This window comes from Camponotus floridanus, unplaced genomic scaffold, assembly GCF_003227725.1.
Source record: "Camponotus floridanus strain SB8 unplaced genomic scaffold, Cflo_v7.5 scaffold173, whole genome shotgun sequence".
Lineage (NCBI taxonomy): Eukaryota > Metazoa > Arthropoda > Insecta > Hymenoptera > Formicidae > Camponotus > Camponotus floridanus.
In genome coordinates, this window is record NW_020229296.1 from 13,361 (window position 1) to 29,296 (window position 15,936).

The 15,936-nt window shown below is 31.7% G+C and overlaps 4 protein-coding genes across 5 annotated transcripts; 2 read left to right on the forward strand and 2 right to left on the reverse strand.

The window, feature by feature from the left end:
- The first annotated feature begins 270 nt into the window (after positions 1–270).
- On the forward strand, positions 271–1,760 carry LOC105248675. Its single transcript, XM_020026703.2, has 5 exons — positions 271–630; positions 732–1,283; positions 1,390–1,455; positions 1,520–1,612; positions 1,719–1,760. Exons 1-5 carry the CDS (start codon positions 295–297, stop codon positions 1,758–1,760), a joined length of 1,089 nt encoding a protein of 362 aa, XP_019882262.2. The 5' UTR covers positions 271–294.
- A 241-nt stretch (positions 1,761–2,001) lies between these two features.
- On the forward strand, positions 2,002–3,642 carry LOC109609797. 2 transcript variants are annotated; one of them, XM_025407405.1, is made up of 3 exons: positions 2,002–2,569; positions 2,718–2,940; positions 3,585–3,642. In XM_025407405.1, the coding sequence occupies exons 1-3, from the start codon at positions 2,243–2,245 to the stop codon at positions 3,593–3,595; spliced, it is 561 nt and encodes a 186-aa protein (XP_025263190.1). In that variant the 5' UTR covers positions 2,002–2,242; the 3' UTR covers positions 3,596–3,642. The 2 variants fall into 2 exon arrangements, with proteins under 2 accessions (XP_025263190.1, XP_025263189.1); XM_025407404.1 differs by lacking the exon at positions 3,585–3,642 and adding an exon at positions 3,442–3,471.
- Positions 3,643–8,548: 4,906 nt separating this feature from the next.
- LOC105248672 (tetraspanin-9) lies at positions 8,549–12,047 on the reverse strand. Its single transcript, XM_025407406.1, has 6 exons — positions 11,773–12,047; positions 11,325–11,543; positions 10,257–10,439; positions 9,752–9,964; positions 8,917–9,124; positions 8,549–8,728 (listed from the first exon to the last, which is right to left on the reverse strand). The coding sequence occupies exons 1-6, from the start codon at positions 11,833–11,835 to the stop codon at positions 8,670–8,672; spliced, it is 945 nt and encodes a 314-aa protein (XP_025263191.1). The 5' UTR covers positions 11,836–12,047; the 3' UTR covers positions 8,549–8,669.
- Positions 12,048–13,433: 1,386 nt separating this feature from the next.
- Positions 13,434–15,845, reverse strand: LOC105248673 (elongator complex protein 4). Its single transcript, XM_011253590.3, has 6 exons — positions 15,215–15,845; positions 14,911–15,053; positions 14,776–14,811; positions 13,988–14,610; positions 13,697–13,906; positions 13,434–13,617 (listed from the first exon to the last, which is right to left on the reverse strand). Exons 2-6 carry the CDS (start codon positions 15,038–15,040, stop codon positions 13,504–13,506), a joined length of 1,113 nt encoding a protein of 370 aa, XP_011251892.1. The 5' UTR covers positions 15,041–15,053; positions 15,215–15,845; the 3' UTR covers positions 13,434–13,503.
- Between the last annotated feature and the right edge of the window lie 91 nt (positions 15,846–15,936).

Sequence of the window (15,936 nt, forward strand, 5' to 3'; positions counted from 1 at the left end):
TTACATAAAATTTCTTTATCTCCTTTCAATCCACTGTTTAAATAGAGAAATGTTGCTAATGGCATAGATTAATGCTGTTATTATTAGCACGCGAGGGTAGAAAAATGAATATATTAAAAATAGCTTTATGCAAATCGCAATACAGTTTACAGGCACGTTCGATCGCAGCTAAACTGATTTTTTTCGAACGGCATTCAATACTTGAAGCATAATATCTTTCGAGTTATAATATCAGTTATTAATAAATGCATTTACCAATGTGAAAAAAAATTTGCAAAATTGATTTTCGAAAGCATGTACGTATTAAAACAGGTACTAGAACAGAATTTCAAATCTTATGGACGATGTGCGGAACGTATGAAGTCATTTCTATTGTTGTTCAAATTGTGCGGAATGTTTGCCAACAAGATTACAGACGGTCAATTAAAACATTGCTCTAAGCCATTTTATGGTATTGGTGTCTTTTGGGTTGGCGTCTATATCTCATATACCTGTTTCTTGTTAAATGATTTTCTACAAGGTTATATTAAAATAAGAACGACAGTAGACCTGATCAAACATTTAATAGGGTATATAAGTCTTAGCATTAACGTCATAGCTGCTTACTCTTCGCAAAATCACTTCGGCAAGGTAAGAAGATAATAAAACGAAAAAGCGTACACCATCTAAATGATTTGCATTTCCACCCGTCATATGCGCTGACACTTTTCTAATATAAATTTTCACCGCAGCTTTTCGACCGACTGGATAGTTATGATTACGAAGCTGCACGATTAAAAAATGAAAGAAGGGACAATTTATGGATACCCAGAACTGCAATGCTTTTAGTAATATCTATTACTCTATTGCTTGCAAACGTCATAATATATATGAGATCAACGCACCTATTCTTTAGGATGATTTCAGATATATGTACGATATGCATGCACATTTATGGTACTTTGGAGAAATCTCTCCTGTTGTATTTGATACTGATACGTTTCAAACATCTAAACGAAAAAATCGTGCCAAAAGTATCGTGGAACAAAACGCAATACGAACCAAAGACGATCGACATCTCGAATGTGCAAATTATGCACTCGATGCTTTACGATGCTCAGCAAGCTTTTAAGGATATATACAGAAATCCTTTATTGATATGGTTTGCAAATCTCATGATACATGTTCTTGGGAATGTACATTTGTTTCGAGAAATGGAGCCATTGATAGCTTGTGCCTTCGTTATTCCTCCAATTATGCAAATGTTAATTTTATGCACAATTTGCCACTACACAGCGAAAGAAGTATACGAAAAATTAAATCCACTTCAATTACTATACGAAGTTCACTATGAATAATTTCATTTTTATAAAATCCGTTTTATGTAATGTAAATAATTGCATATTTCAGGCAAATGAAACCAGTTGTGTCATAAATGGAAGTATGACTTTGCTTGTTAACGCAGGACAAACAATGGTAATTATTTAATAAAGAATAGGAGTTTCTTTTCGTATCAGATTGTAAATTTTCTTTATTTTAGAAAAAAATTGAAATCTTAACGTATTTCTGGAACACTCGTGTGTCTTTTGATGCAGCAGGATATTTTACAATTAATTTACCTCTATTTCAATCTGTAAGTATTTTCCTATTTTATATAAATTATTATTATTCATACATATAAATAATTATAAATATTTATTACACTTTTGCCGTTTTTTATAATGAATTTTTATTTCTAGATTATTGCAACGATAACTACTTACTTTATATTATTAATATAATCTTTCAACTAAAATGTTCATCAATTACACATTTTTGTAAGACAAGCAAATATATACATATATATTAACAAAAAGAAGATTAATAAAATTTAGTAATAAATAGTTTTTAATAAGCGTGATAAACATATACGCGTGGAACTTAATCATCAATAATCAATATAATAATAAATGATAATTTGATAGTATCGATGACACAGATTTTGAATAATCGTAACATAAGTTTATATATAACAAATTATGAATCTTTATCGGATTTTGCATGTTTATAGCGTTCCACGATTCAATATAAGACAGAATGTATCTTCACGCAAATAAATGTCATTTCACTTTTATTAACTGATACGTCAAAATGGATTTAAAATACTATATGCGCGATTTATCGGTGATGCGATTGAATCGTTATATAATGTCTTCTATGTAGGCGTCAAAAAAACTTATCAAAAGCTGTTAGTCTGTTGCGAATAGCGCTTCATATTTTTACCATGTTAAAAAAGATATTGACAGTACAAACACCTTTCCAAAATCTAAAGTTAATAACAATGATCATTAAAATATTTGGTTTACTTTCATGCAAATTAGTAAAAGGTCGATTGAAACCGAGTGCCAGCGGCCGTTGTTATTGTGCATTATGGATATTAATTCATTGTGTATACACGGGTACGTTTTACTATGAGACATACATTGCATTGCTCGAAAAAGATGCTAAACAAAAGTTCATAATATTTGAAACTGTGCGGTTTACTATTTTCGTCGCTTCAATAATTCCTTACAATTACGTGGCATGTTTTCAAGAGCAAGAGTTTATTAAGGTAAATGTAAATATTTTACACATACCTATTTATTCACGTATATATGTATATAGTCCTTAAAAACGTTAACATGTAAAGTTTAAAAAAATAAGTGATATGCGGAGATTTAAATACATGTTCATTATATCGTGTCTTGCAATCCTTTCAGTTTTCCGACAAATTAGAAATGTATGATGACAAGGCAAGAGCACTAGGACATGAGAGAAAGGATAAGCACATATTCATATGGCTATATTTCATAATAACAGGATGCGATTTGAGTAGACGAACATATGATATTCTTAGTGCAAATATAGCGGATGGAGCGATACAAAAAATGATCGAAGACATCATTCCGGCGGCCATAGGCACCTATGACATCTTTATAACTGGTATATTTCTGGATTTGATAGGCCAACGTTTCTATCATCTGAACAAAACAATAATACCTAATGTTTCACAATTACCGGTCACTGGATCGCCGGGCGAAATCACGGTTTACGATGTGCGTTATTTGCATCGTGTGCTCATTGATAGCGCGAATCAAATAAATAAGGTGTACGCGATGGGCAGCTTCTTCGTTTCCTTTTCTATATTGCTAGAATTTATCGATCAGATGTATATATTTGCAGCAGAAGATACACAGAAACCTGAGATCGGAGATTTACTAGATATAATCTATCAAACCGTTTATTTTTATGCAATGTATCAATTTGTGACTTACGAAGTAAATATAAAAAAGCTTTACTATAAAAAATTATTTCCTTTTATCGATTAATTCTTTAGAATGTTAAAATTATTAGACATTTGACATTTCCTTGAAAGTAGAATGTTCTAATGCATTTTAATTGTTAAGGAAAAAAATCTTGAGTATAATATTATTATTATTGCAGGCAAATCGTGTTGAACATCAAGTATTAAAATATGGGATATCTTTTCAAAATAAAAAATACCGCATGGTAAACTTTAGGTTTTGTTGCTCTGTTCCCCGTTCTATAACAAAAATACAAATTGTTTAATAAAAATTAATTTTTAGGACAATATTGAAATGATGTTATATTTTTATCATCGGAGATATACCTTCACAGCTGCAGATTTTTTCATACTAAATTTAAGTATAATATTTTCGGTAAGATCATTTTATTCACATTCCTCTTGTACCATTATTAAAATAACTCCATAAATATTTAATTCCATAAATATAACTCCATAATATTGTATGTTTTAGATTCTTCTTGTTGCAGTTACATTTATAATAATATTAGTCTAAATCTTATATTAAGCCAAAGATTTATCGAAGAAGATAATGTTTCTAAAAAAAAAACTTTATATCGAGATATATTATATGACACATAAATCACATTTCATAAAAAATAAAACAATGCTTAATTTTAACGAGGACAGTACAAGAATTCCGTTTATTATAAAACTTCAAATATAAAACGCGATATCAATAACATAGATATATAGAGATATCCCACCTAACTTCAGTATCTTAAATATTTCGCTTGTTTTTAATAGTAAGACAAAATATTAAAGAGAAAAGTTATTTTGTTTTAAAAGCTATAGAAATATCTCGAAAAAAGCTATAGAAATATGCAATAAAAAATAGGGAGTTCCATTTAAAAAAGAGTTGATGACCTTGAAATCTCCAAAAATTTGACTAAGAAAAATTTCGTTCTCATCATAATATTAGTCAAACAAAATCAATTTTCTTTCTAACATTTTTTCTTAGCATCAAAAACATGCAAGATATTGAAAATATTCAAGTTAATGGGATACCCTGTATATTTACACACAACTTATATACGTTATTAATTTATTTGTATGAATATACGAGAAAATAAACATACAAGAGATAATAGATAAAAAGAAAAATGAGTAAAAAACTCTTATTTCATATATTTTCCACATATTTCTGCGCATATACAGCGTGATAAACATACGTATGCGTGAAACTTGATTATTTTGCAATACAGTAAATAATGATTTGATAGCAACGGTGACATAGATTTTGAATAAGCGTAACATAAATTTATATATAATAAAAGACGATAAATCATGGATCTTTATCGTATTTTGTTGCATGTTATGTGTTAAACGTTGCGTGATTCGACATAAAACAGAATTGTAACACATATCTTCGAATAAATAAATGTCATTCGACTTTTATTAACTGATGTCGCAAATAGATTTAGAATATTATATGCACGATTTAGCGTTTATCGGTGCTGCGATTATATCAGCTTTCATTATTATGATTTAAGTCTCTATCTTTTATCACACACGTAAATTCCATCAGAAAATATGTGTTAAAAAATATTTAATAGCATATATAATAGCAATATTTAATATTAGCAATTTAATAACAATGAAAAAAAATAAAAATTGAAATGATAATTTATATAAAAGTCATATAGAGAATATTTCTGATAATCATTATATGAATTATCTAGCTTCGTGTTGTGTAGCCGGTAAAAATAAATTATCAAAAACTGTTAGTTAAGTTAGTGTGTTGAGAATAATACTTCATATTTTTATCATGTTAAAAAAGATATTGACATTACAAACGCCTTTCCAAAATCTAAAATTAATAACAATGATCATTAAAATACTTGGTTTACTTTCATGCAAATTAGTGAAAGGTCGATTGAAACCGAGTGCCAGTGGCCGTTGTTATTGTGCATTATGGATATTAATTCATTGTGCGTGCACGGGTATGTTCTACTATGATACATACATTGCATTGCTCGAAAAAGATACTGGACAAAAGTTCATATTGCTTAATATCTTGCAATACACTATTTTCACGGTATCATTTATTCCTTACTATTACGTGGCGTGCTTTCAAGAGCAAGAGTTTATTAGGGTAAATGAGCAAAATATTTTCCACACACATATTTATTCACGTATATATATATATATATATATATATATATATATATATATATATATTCCTTAAAAACATTAATATGTAAAGTTTAAAAAAAAGTGATATGCGGAGATTTAAATACATCGTTCATTATATCGTGTCTTGTAATCCTTTCAGTTTTCCAACAAACTGGAAATGTATGATGACATGGCAAGAGCACTAGGACATGAGAGAAAGGATAAGCACATATTCATATTTCTATATTTCGTAATAGCAACATGCGATCTGAGTAAACGATCATATGATATTATTAGTGCTAATATAGCGATACAAGAGATGATCGAATACATTCGAATTGTCATAAGCATTTATGTCACTTTTATAATCGGGATATTTCTGGATTTGATAGGCCAACGTTTCTGTCATCTAAACAAAACAATAATACCTAAAGTTTCGCAATTACCGGTCACTAGATCGCCGGGAGAAATCACGGTTTACGATGTGCGCTATTTGCATCGTATGCTCATTGATAGTGCGAATCAAATAAATAAGATGTACGCGATGGCCAGCTTCTTCGTTTCTTTTGCTATATTGCTAGAATACGTCAGACTTATATATTTGTTCGCAACAAAAGACATACATAAAGATAATATCGAAAATATAATACAATTATTCTATCAAACTATTTATTTCTACGGAATGTATCAATTTGTGGCTTACGAAGTAAATATAAAAAGCGTTGCTATAAAGAATTATTTGTTTTTTTTAATTATTTCTTTTAAAATAATAAAATTTTATTTGATATTTCCTTGAAAGTAGAATATTCTAAAGCATTTTTATTGTTAAGGAAAAAATCTCGAATATAATATTATTATTGTTATTCCAGGCAAATCGCGTTGAATACCAGGTATTAAAATATGGACTATCTTTTCAAAACAAAAAATATCGCATGGTAAACTTTCTTTGTCCTCTCCCTTGCTCTGTAATAAAATTATAAGTTATTTAATAAAAATAATGATTTTAGGACAACATTGAAATGATGTTATATTTTTATCATCGGAGATATACCTTCACAGCCGCACATTTCTTCATACTAAATTTAAATTTAATATTTCAGGTAAGATCAATTTATTCATTCCTCCTGTATCATTGAAATATAACTTCATAAATTTTTATTGCGTGTTTCAGATTATTCTTGTCGCAGTAACATATGTAACAATGTTAGTATAAATCTTGTAATAAGCTAAAGATTCATTGAAAAAGATAATGTTTCAGAAAAGCTTTATGAAATATATCATATAATACATAAATCACATTTCATAAAAATAAAACAATGCTTAACTTTAATGAGGGCAGCACAAGGATTCCGTTTATTATAAAACTTCAAATATAAAATTCAAGAACATATCATATGTATATATATATATATATATATATATATATATATATATTTACACACAATTCATATGTAATTAATTTACTTGCACAAAAAAAAATAAACATAAATAATGGATAAAAATAAGAAGAAATAAAAAAAGCTCTTATTTCATATTTTTTCTACACATTTGGCTTTAAATTAATAGCAAAATGAAACGTATCTATTAAATCGCTTGTACAATTGATGAAGAAATTTATGTTTTTTTTTATTTTAAATGGTTTGATAAAATATATTAATGTAATAATTATTAAAAACACAAAAAGCTGCATCGATGAATACTTTGTTTCACCACATCATATCCGTTTCCGGATTGGCACGCGCTAGAGGATTTAAACATAAGCTTTTTAAAACTTGTACAGCCTCTTCGCCATCATCTTTTGCGTACAGAGTCGTCCGTTTCGCGCTTCCCATTTTAATCGATTTTCTGCCAAAAGTATCTACCAGCGAACTTACTTTAATTCCGTGCTTTCTGGATTTACTTGTTCTCTTAAAGGAATTCTTCGAGGACAGCGATCCCGCTTTAGTTTTTGTAATAAACGATGAGCGACGATGCTTTCGTCTGGATTTCTCACCGCTGTTAACATCCAGATAACCACCGTTTTGATTGTCGATCTTGTAGTATTGCGATCAACATCTCTAGAATGTATCATCTCGCGATTCGGCTGCGGCGCTTTCCGTTTCTGAGTTCGACGTCGCACGTTAGCAACAGTGCGAGGATTCTTGTAAACAGACCTCGCAATTCGCAGAGGATCCAAAAGCTCATGGTTATGCCAGGAAGCTACAACGGGTAAGCCACAGGCGTTGTGCATACCTACCAACGGCACACCGATGCTTCGGTGTCCCTTTACCTCGAAGAGCGATCGATACCTAGGATTGGAGCCACGTAAACTACGTCGAGTGTTTTGTTCATACGTCGATATCTTTTGGCCAACGTGACCCTCCGCTACCTGCAATGCATCAGTATCGTCAATTTTCACTTTTCCATCTTTTGTACACGCCACTGTTACCGTTGTATTTCCCGAAGAGTCGCGCGTACATCTCGAAGGCCAATGATCGTAACTCGATCTAAATCCCCTGCGTGAGCTCCTATGAAAATATTCATCTATGTCGGATCCGTCCTGCGATCTTCGGTCTTCTGTCTTATTAAAATATCGATTCTCTTCGGCGTTCTTGTTCGGATCAGCGCAACGGCAGCTACGTAAATCGCGCTGACTGTTACAAAAATGGCAGAATGATCTCTTGCGACTATTATCCATTTCCATTTGCGCGGCGATGCATGTAATCTGCGATGCTGTCCGATGATGCGAGTTACTAGTTGTGGGAATTATTTTCTTCGCTGGTATATAAATGCTCTTTTCAGGCTCGGAGACTAAAGTCTCGAATTGCGATTGAGGTGCCACGGATCGTCGTAACGTACCGATGTTATGCGCGATCGATGCTTGGTAATCTTTAATAGGGATGCTTCTAACTGTACCACCACCTTGAGGTCTTTTAATCTTAATCAGCTTGTCATCGTTGCTATTTTTATTGACGTCATCATTCACAATCTTTAAGGTGGGCGCGTTCTGTGAGAATTTCTTAAGATAGTCCTGAGGACGATTATCGATTATAACATCAACTGCCCGTTCCTCGTATGTTTGATCGTTTCGTAATAAATCCTCGGAATATTTGAAGGGATTTTGCCATTCCTCGATTATGCTCTTTTTACTCGATGCTAATACGCTATGTTTAGTATCATCGCATGTGGGTTCTCGATTATTCGCGTCCTTAATGTCGACCGTTGTCCGTCCTTGACTGCCCTCCAGCCATCTTCATGATTTGGCACCAAATGTCGTCCCGGCCGTATGCATCCTGTTCTCGATACCTATACCTATAATTTATATAAATTACATAAAAAAATACAAAGTTAATAATAAAAATTAGAAATAATTAATGAATAGAAATTAAAAATAATTGCGTGAAATGTAATTATAAAGACATAAAATACGAAATATTTCGATTATGGCGTGAAATCATGTGATCTAAAATCGCAAATTTTAAGACAGAAACTTCTCTTACTAAAATCATGATCGCTCTCAGTAAATGGACTTAAAGTCTGCGTGGAGGTAAAAGTCGACGCTTGTGACTTGTTTCTCCTGTTTCCTCGAGAGCAAGCGAGAAGTATGCTGAGGAGCGTCGTGACTTCGACAAACATGACAGCTAATACGATAGCTAGCAGTATCAATGCCTGATCTTGTGTCCATTTTTCGATATATTCAAGACAACCCTAAATAAATAAAGAAATTATTAAAGAAGAAAAATTGTTGACATTAATGTGTAGCGAAATACTATTACAGAAAAGTGACTGCAGCAATGAAATATCAGAGCTACCCGCATTTGAATAAGTTTGTTCACAGTGTTTCTCTATGAAAACCTTGCTAGATAAGACAAAAGCCATTAACATTAGTATACGATTCTCTAAAATTCACACACGAGGACATGCCGGTTTTATCATAAATTTCCTAACAAAGCACGAAACATTTACATTTACAGAACATAATTAGAGAAAAACAAATTGGAGTAAAAATGAAATTCATATTTCTTTCAAAAATATCACTTCGCAAAATATTATTTAGATTTTCGCATTCACGCAAGATATGCAATTTTATCTTTTATTAAAATAAAATAGCTCTTTCCTACTTTGCATAAAAATGAGAGTTGTATAAAATAATAACGCACGTGTCTTGCGTCGACAATATGTCGATATTCCATATTTAAAACGCATTTGTCCCCGTTTGATATATGCGGGCATCCGCGTTTATCTTTAATAAGAATCGAAAGTGCCGTCTCGCATGCGTTCGCATGGCATGGCGAAAAAAAAGGGGAGCAATAACTTCCTGATTATCGCGCATACCACCGTGTGTCGGGCGTATTGATGTTCAGCAGGGTTTAGAGCCTGGCAGAAAGTGAGATTGGCAGGCTCAGGATTGAGAAAAGAGTCCGTCTCATTGGCGTTATTCAGGGTGCAGCAACTGAGAGGTACTACTAATTCTCTTCGGCCGACTTCCTGCAGCCGCCACCACGACGTGCCGTAATTGCTGCTTCCGTTTATACCGCAACAGGCGAACTGTAATCGTCACAACGATATAAAATCTAAAGAATTGTGAAAAGAAATATCACATATGTAATATATATAAGTAATGAAATAATAAGTTCAATTTTTTTTAGAATCTTAATTTTTATTATATTAATTTGTTAAAAAAATTGTATGTACAAGTTGATGTCTACGAATCAATTTGTTTGCAATATTTAAATAGTTATGTAATACAATTATAATGACAATTTAAAAGACATTGGTTCTTCCAAATCTATATTTTTTATTTTTGTATAAATTAAAGAAAAACCTTATATAGACTTACCATCGTTTGTGCAAGATCGAGGGCCGCCGTGAATTGTTCACGTCCAGGAACAGAGTAACTGCGTTGCAAAGCGCGTATCAAACGCGCCGGTCTTACATCGATCCCCAATATGTGAGGCCAAAAAACGGCGATGATACACACGGTACATTCACCGAGGAGCAGTAAAATTATCGTCACGAGATACTAGAAAGTGCAAAATTAAAGGATCAATCCCAACTATCTATATTGAGAGAGCTATCAATTTTGCATGTTACTATATACGATTATATTCACGAATAATACTTCTCCATGTATAATGTCTGTTTAATATTTATCAGTTTAATATTATTTTATATATTTAATTTATATATTTATTTTAATATTATATATTTTTTTAATTCAATGTGAAATATATATTTTAATTCAATCCGTTCCACTAGTGTATGTACGTAAAAATTAGAAACGCTAAGTAATTTTTGCTTTTCAGAAAAAAGAGCGCTATCTCGTATTATTCTCTCGACGAGCTAATTCACATTCGCTCGTCCATGAGCAAATAATTAGTGTTTTTTACGCGGCAGTCGGACGCGCCCTCCTTTTATTTACGCGCGTGTCTGCATAAGAGCAGATCCGTTTCCGGGCAACGACGCGTGACTGATTCCAAAGTAGGAAATCTAGTTTCAGATAGGCTCGATGAATAACATACCATAGTGCATTCAACGAAATGTTACGAATAGAATAGACTCCGATTACGTGATTAATCCGATTTTTCGTATCTCGATTTTTATTCAAACAAATTTTTTCTTCATAAAAATACGCGAAAATCATTACAATTACTTCCATATATTGTATTCTCTACAATATTTTTATTGATTTATCTTGTTAAAATTATCGCTATAAAAAAGAATTGTTGCAAATGCCTATGTAAATTTTTGATGTTACACGCATTGAATATTAAATATTATTGAATAAAACAATATAAAAAAATACTGGCGCATTGCATTGTTTTTTTTTCGAAGATATAAAATATTATTAAATACGTGTATACAATTTTTATATTGTAAAATTAAAAAATATATAGATCTTTCTTACGGAAATTGTGATGCAGCGATTGAAGAGACAAGCTGCCCAGCATCCGAGAAGCCCGGTGATGGCAATGAGAAATCCTAGTGCAACTATAGCAAAAGCCAGATAATAAAAGAGTGGTTGATCAGGATGAATATCACCAGGTCCTAATAGACGCGATAATAAAATTCGTTCATTATCGGCTAATAATAATCCACCTAATGACATCAATGCAAAACCTGAAATCTGAAAGAAAGAATATTTTTTTATAAAAATTGAATTTATATCAAATTATTTTAATAATCATTTTACACGAGATATGTCCATCGATTTGCATCATATTAGCCGACATATCATTTCATATATATTTATTTACTCAAATGTCATTATCCATCAAAATTGATTAAAAACTAGTAACAGTAAGTATGTAAAATGAGATTTTATATTTGAAAAATAAAAATAATCGATAACTCACCAAAAAAATTATATTCGAGCAGCAAACAAAGGCGTGTGATATGGCTAATCTTCCAGTTTCCATTGTTATATCCGGACGCGTTCGTTTTAATGAACAATTATTGATTTGCAAGTGACTTTTTTTAGTCACATAAGTTCCCACAATCACACTCTGCACGCCGCATAATAATTAGACTCGCAAGATTGTGTCATTTAATAATTCGCTGCGAGTTATAATCCGCTCTTCTTCCGAAGCGGACCTGATCGCGTATGTTGACGGACTGAAAACCCCCTTGTATGCGGTGGATGGGACTTTGCCGTACGCGTCTGTAGGCGCGCTTGCGTGCCCTCATGTGCGACCGACCGGACGGAACCGGAAGGAAGTAGAAAGGTGTGGATACAAAAAAAAACGGAAGGGGAATGAAAAGTTTATATGTATACGCGATTGTTTGGCCGCTTCATTTTACGTACGATTTAAGTTAAGGTTTCACTTGATCAAGAGAACTTTCAATGACAGATGTTCACTCGTTCAGGTGTTAAATATACTTTTGTATATTAATTTTGCATATCAAAATTGTGCTATTTTTTTGTATATATACATTATTTTGTAGACAAATATTAAAATATTAAAATTATTAAAATTCCTTTTTTACGTGTATGTAAGGATAATATTCGCACATAATGGAAGATTATATTTAATGTAAGATTATATGTAAGGATAATATTCGCACATAATGGAGGATTATATTTAATGTAAGATTATATGTAAGGATAATATTCGCATATAAATGCGCACCATTATTTATTATTAATATTATTAATATATCATTTATTTTATATATATAATATATATATATATATATATATATATATATATATATATACATTTCAAGTACATAATATATATTATAAGTTTCTATAAATTCAGTTTTTTAATAAAAAGCTCAGTTAGGGCACTTTAAAATGTTACATGGGATTTTAAACCATTACGATATTTCGTAATGCTTTAAAAATGCAAGAAAGGTTTTAGATTTTTTTTTTGTAAAACAATGCATTTTCTATAACAAAACTTTCTCTCATTTTTTTATTGTATTATTTACAGTTGAAAATCTTATTTGCAAATCACGCGATATATTATGTATATATATTTTTCCATTTTTATGTAAAATTATGTAAAATATTGTAAATTATGTAAAAATATTATTTAATAAGAAGTAATAATATTTTAATAAACATTTCACTATTTTATAATGTCGTCATTAATTATACATAATAACTGATTATTCTTCGAATATATTCGTTATAGGAATTTTTCTATGGTGTAAACGAAATTGCAGGTTAAGATCATATACCGCATAACACGGCAAAAAGATATTTTATGCGCATTATTGTAAGTGTGCACGAAGCCTATCTCCTCTTGTCTACATTAATTCAGCCGCCACACCATGCATTTCCCGTTAAACGGAATAGGCACGGCTTACACGCGTACATGAAAATTCAATTTGCTATTTACAGGTATGAAGTAAAATCGTAAATATATATAAATATATATATAAATATTTGCAATAATGATATTAGTAAGAGATAAAAATTGTAATAATAAAAATAATTGTGTATCTAGATTGACAGAAAATATAGTAGATGAATAGAATGTACAATTGTAAAATATAAATGTTTACTCTGATTAATATAAATATACATATGGTAATTTATTAAATTTAATTGTTTATAAAACGTTCAACTTAATTCAAACTTAAAACTCTAACATATTCTTATGAGATCCACTCATACATCCAGTGGAGGATATTATTGGCTCATCTTGCTCTCGTTGGGCTGTATCCTCAAATTCAGGTGGTAAATGTAGAACCTAAAAGTAAAATACATAATATAAAAATTCATATCAATACCATTACTTGAACTTAAATAAAATCATAAACTTGACTGACTTCTATGATAAACTTTTTACGACGTAATTTAAATGCTAGATCTCTAAATTCTGTACAGCGAGGTGCCAATGTATTTAATGCAGACAATTTCTCAATATGTAAAAGACCATGATAATCCTTAAATAATGGATTGGTCTCTTTGGCAGACCCTGCAAATGATTCTAATCTGACTGCTATGTCTGACATGTGTTCAATTCTTTCAATGACATTCTAGAAAAAAAACATACATTATAAATTAACTGTAATCATTATAATAAAAATTCTTTTAAAATTAACTCTGTTAAAACTTACAGTATTGTCAAAATTATTAATTGGAACTGTTATTACGCCAACTGCATATGAGTTCCTCAAAAGTCCTCTGAAGCAATATAAGAACTTTAACAAATCTCGGTTTGAAGATTCTTCTGTATCGGAAAGCCACAATCTTGATCCCAGAGAATGTATAATAATTCTTAAAATTTTCCTTTTATCTGTTGTTTCAGAGATAAGATATTGTTCATTACGCAAAGTTTCTTCAACAGTATGTAACAAGTCAGTGTAAGCAGTATTTTCAAATATATTATTTTGCCACTGCAGATTATTTTCATGCCACTGTTTTATATCCGCATGTTCTAAGAGATCTTGTTGCATTGGTTTTGTAAGATCATAATAATGACCAAAGATTTGACTTGCCATAGGAGATGAGTCTATTACTTTCATATTTTGATATCGCCAAGCAATTTTCATTTGTTCATCTACGTTATTTACAGTTTTTGTATATAGATCTGGATCGTTTATAACTGCAGGCAATTCTGACACAAATAGAGAAGGTTGAACATCTTGCGAGGCAACCAGTATAGGCTGAGATGTGACTACTCCTTCTGCCATAAAGTATTTTAGTGCAGTCTTAGCATAGAGACCATACTTGTCTTCTTCTGTAATTAATTATATATATATTTTGTAAAACATTTACAGTCTATAAACTATAGATTATTTAAAAAGCAATTATATATATCTTATAAAATTATATATATCTTATATTTACAAAGTTTACAAACAATGAATTATTTATAAAGCAATAAACTTATTTGAATACGTACCAATTAAAAGTATTGAACCAATGGGTAAACCTCCACCTAAAAAGGGAAAAAAATTAAAATTAAAGAAATATTTCTCACAATTCTCTTGTAAAGAAACAAAATAACACATGTACTACAAACACATGTACTGCAAACCTATTATATCATCTAGCGAAAGTATTCCTGTTGATATAAGCAATTGTGCATTTCTTATAGATGGTTTTGTGCCTGGTATCGCAGGAAATCTAGTTTTAACTTTTATCGTTTCTTTTGTGTCTGAAGCCATCCTAATATATTATCTGAAAAATAATTTAGCAATTTATGTATACAATTTAACCTAAAAAGCGCTCATAAAGTTATATTTTATTTCGAGACAACGCAAAATAATTACATTCTTTAGATTGAAATTTTACATATTTACTAAAAGCACATGAATATAGTAAATACAACAAAAATTCACCTGTTAATATGTAAACAGATTATTTTTTTATTGTGGAATTTAAACTGCTGTCAACCGATTTTGTAAACAGATTATTTCACATTGGTTAGGTTAGGTTAAGTTCACGTGTACACCTCATTGAAAATTTTACGACATGTTTTACGATTATTACTCCATAATCGACCATTGTTCGTCGTAGTTTCGATATCCATTAAACGATGACACCACGCGAATGAAGTCAATCGACAGCTGACGTTCCTAGCGATTTCCCGCATCACCAGCAGAGTGCGCCCGCGTCGCGGCGGCAGTAATTATGTTTCGCCGTTTGAACGATACATCATTCTATCCCTGTGCGCAGTTCTGTTAATGGCATCGCGCGTTCGATAGAAGCGAGTCCTTCGAGAGCGCGATCCTTCGTTTCGTCGCCGGATGCGATCGCGCGCGAGCATCCGCATGACAGGGACCGAGACAGAGGGAATCAAGTCGAAGCGAGAGCCGAGTCGGTCGCATCGAGAGGCGCGCGCGCGCGCGCGCGTGCGTGTGTCGCGACACGCGAAAAGTAAGGTTATGTAATTGTTTGGTACGATCGCTCGCACGCGCAGCGCGTTTCATGTCGACGCACGACGTGTGACTTTGTGTGATTTACCCGCGACAGATCCCGACCGCACGTGTGTGTGTGTACGTGTCAGTGAACCAATATCGACGCGGCCGGAGTGCGCGACGACTGTGTGTGTGAAAAAACG

Excerpts from the sequence above, each read along its gene's own strand:
- LOC109609797 (XM_025407404.1), top strand. The coding sequence starts at position 2,243 with ATGTTAAAAAAGATATTGACAGTACAAACACCTTTCCAAAATCTAAAG. Across the intron at positions 2,570-2,717 it reads AAGAGCAAGAGTTTATTAAG|TTTTCCGACAAATTAGAAAT; the intron begins GTAAATGTAAAT and ends CAATCCTTTCAG.
- LOC105248675 (XM_020026703.2), top strand. The coding sequence starts at position 295 with ATGTACGTATTAAAACAGGTACTAGAACAGAATTTCAAATCTTATGGA. Across the intron at positions 1,456-1,519 it reads TTAACGCAGGACAAACAATG|AAAAAAATTGAAATCTTAAC; the intron begins GTAATTATTTAA and ends TCTTTATTTTAG. Across the intron at positions 1,613-1,718 it reads ATTTACCTCTATTTCAATCT|ATTATTGCAACGATAACTAC; the intron begins GTAAGTATTTTC and ends TTTTATTTCTAG.
- LOC105248673 (XM_011253590.3), bottom strand. The coding sequence starts at position 15,040 with ATGGCTTCAGACACAAAAGAAACGATAAAAGTTAAAACTAGATTTCCT. Across the intron at positions 14,812-14,910 it reads TTCGCTAGATGATATAATAG|GTGGAGGTTTACCCATTGGT; the intron begins GTTTGCAGTACA and ends TTCCCTTTTTAG. Across the intron at positions 13,618-13,696 it reads GTAAAAAGTTTATCATAGAA|GTTCTACATTTACCACCTGA; the intron begins GTCAGTCAAGTT and ends TTTTACTTTTAG.
- LOC105248672 (XM_025407406.1), bottom strand. The coding sequence starts at position 11,835 with ATGGAAACTGGAAGATTAGCCATATCACACGCCTTTGTTTGCTGCTCG. Across the intron at positions 10,440-11,324 it reads ATCGCTGCATCACAATTTCC|TATCTCGTGACGATAATTTT; the intron begins GTAAGAAAGATC and ends TGCACTTTCTAG. Across the intron at positions 9,965-10,256 it reads TCGATCTTGCACAAACGATG|TTCGCCTGTTGCGGTATAAA; the intron begins GTAAGTCTATAT and ends TGACGATTACAG.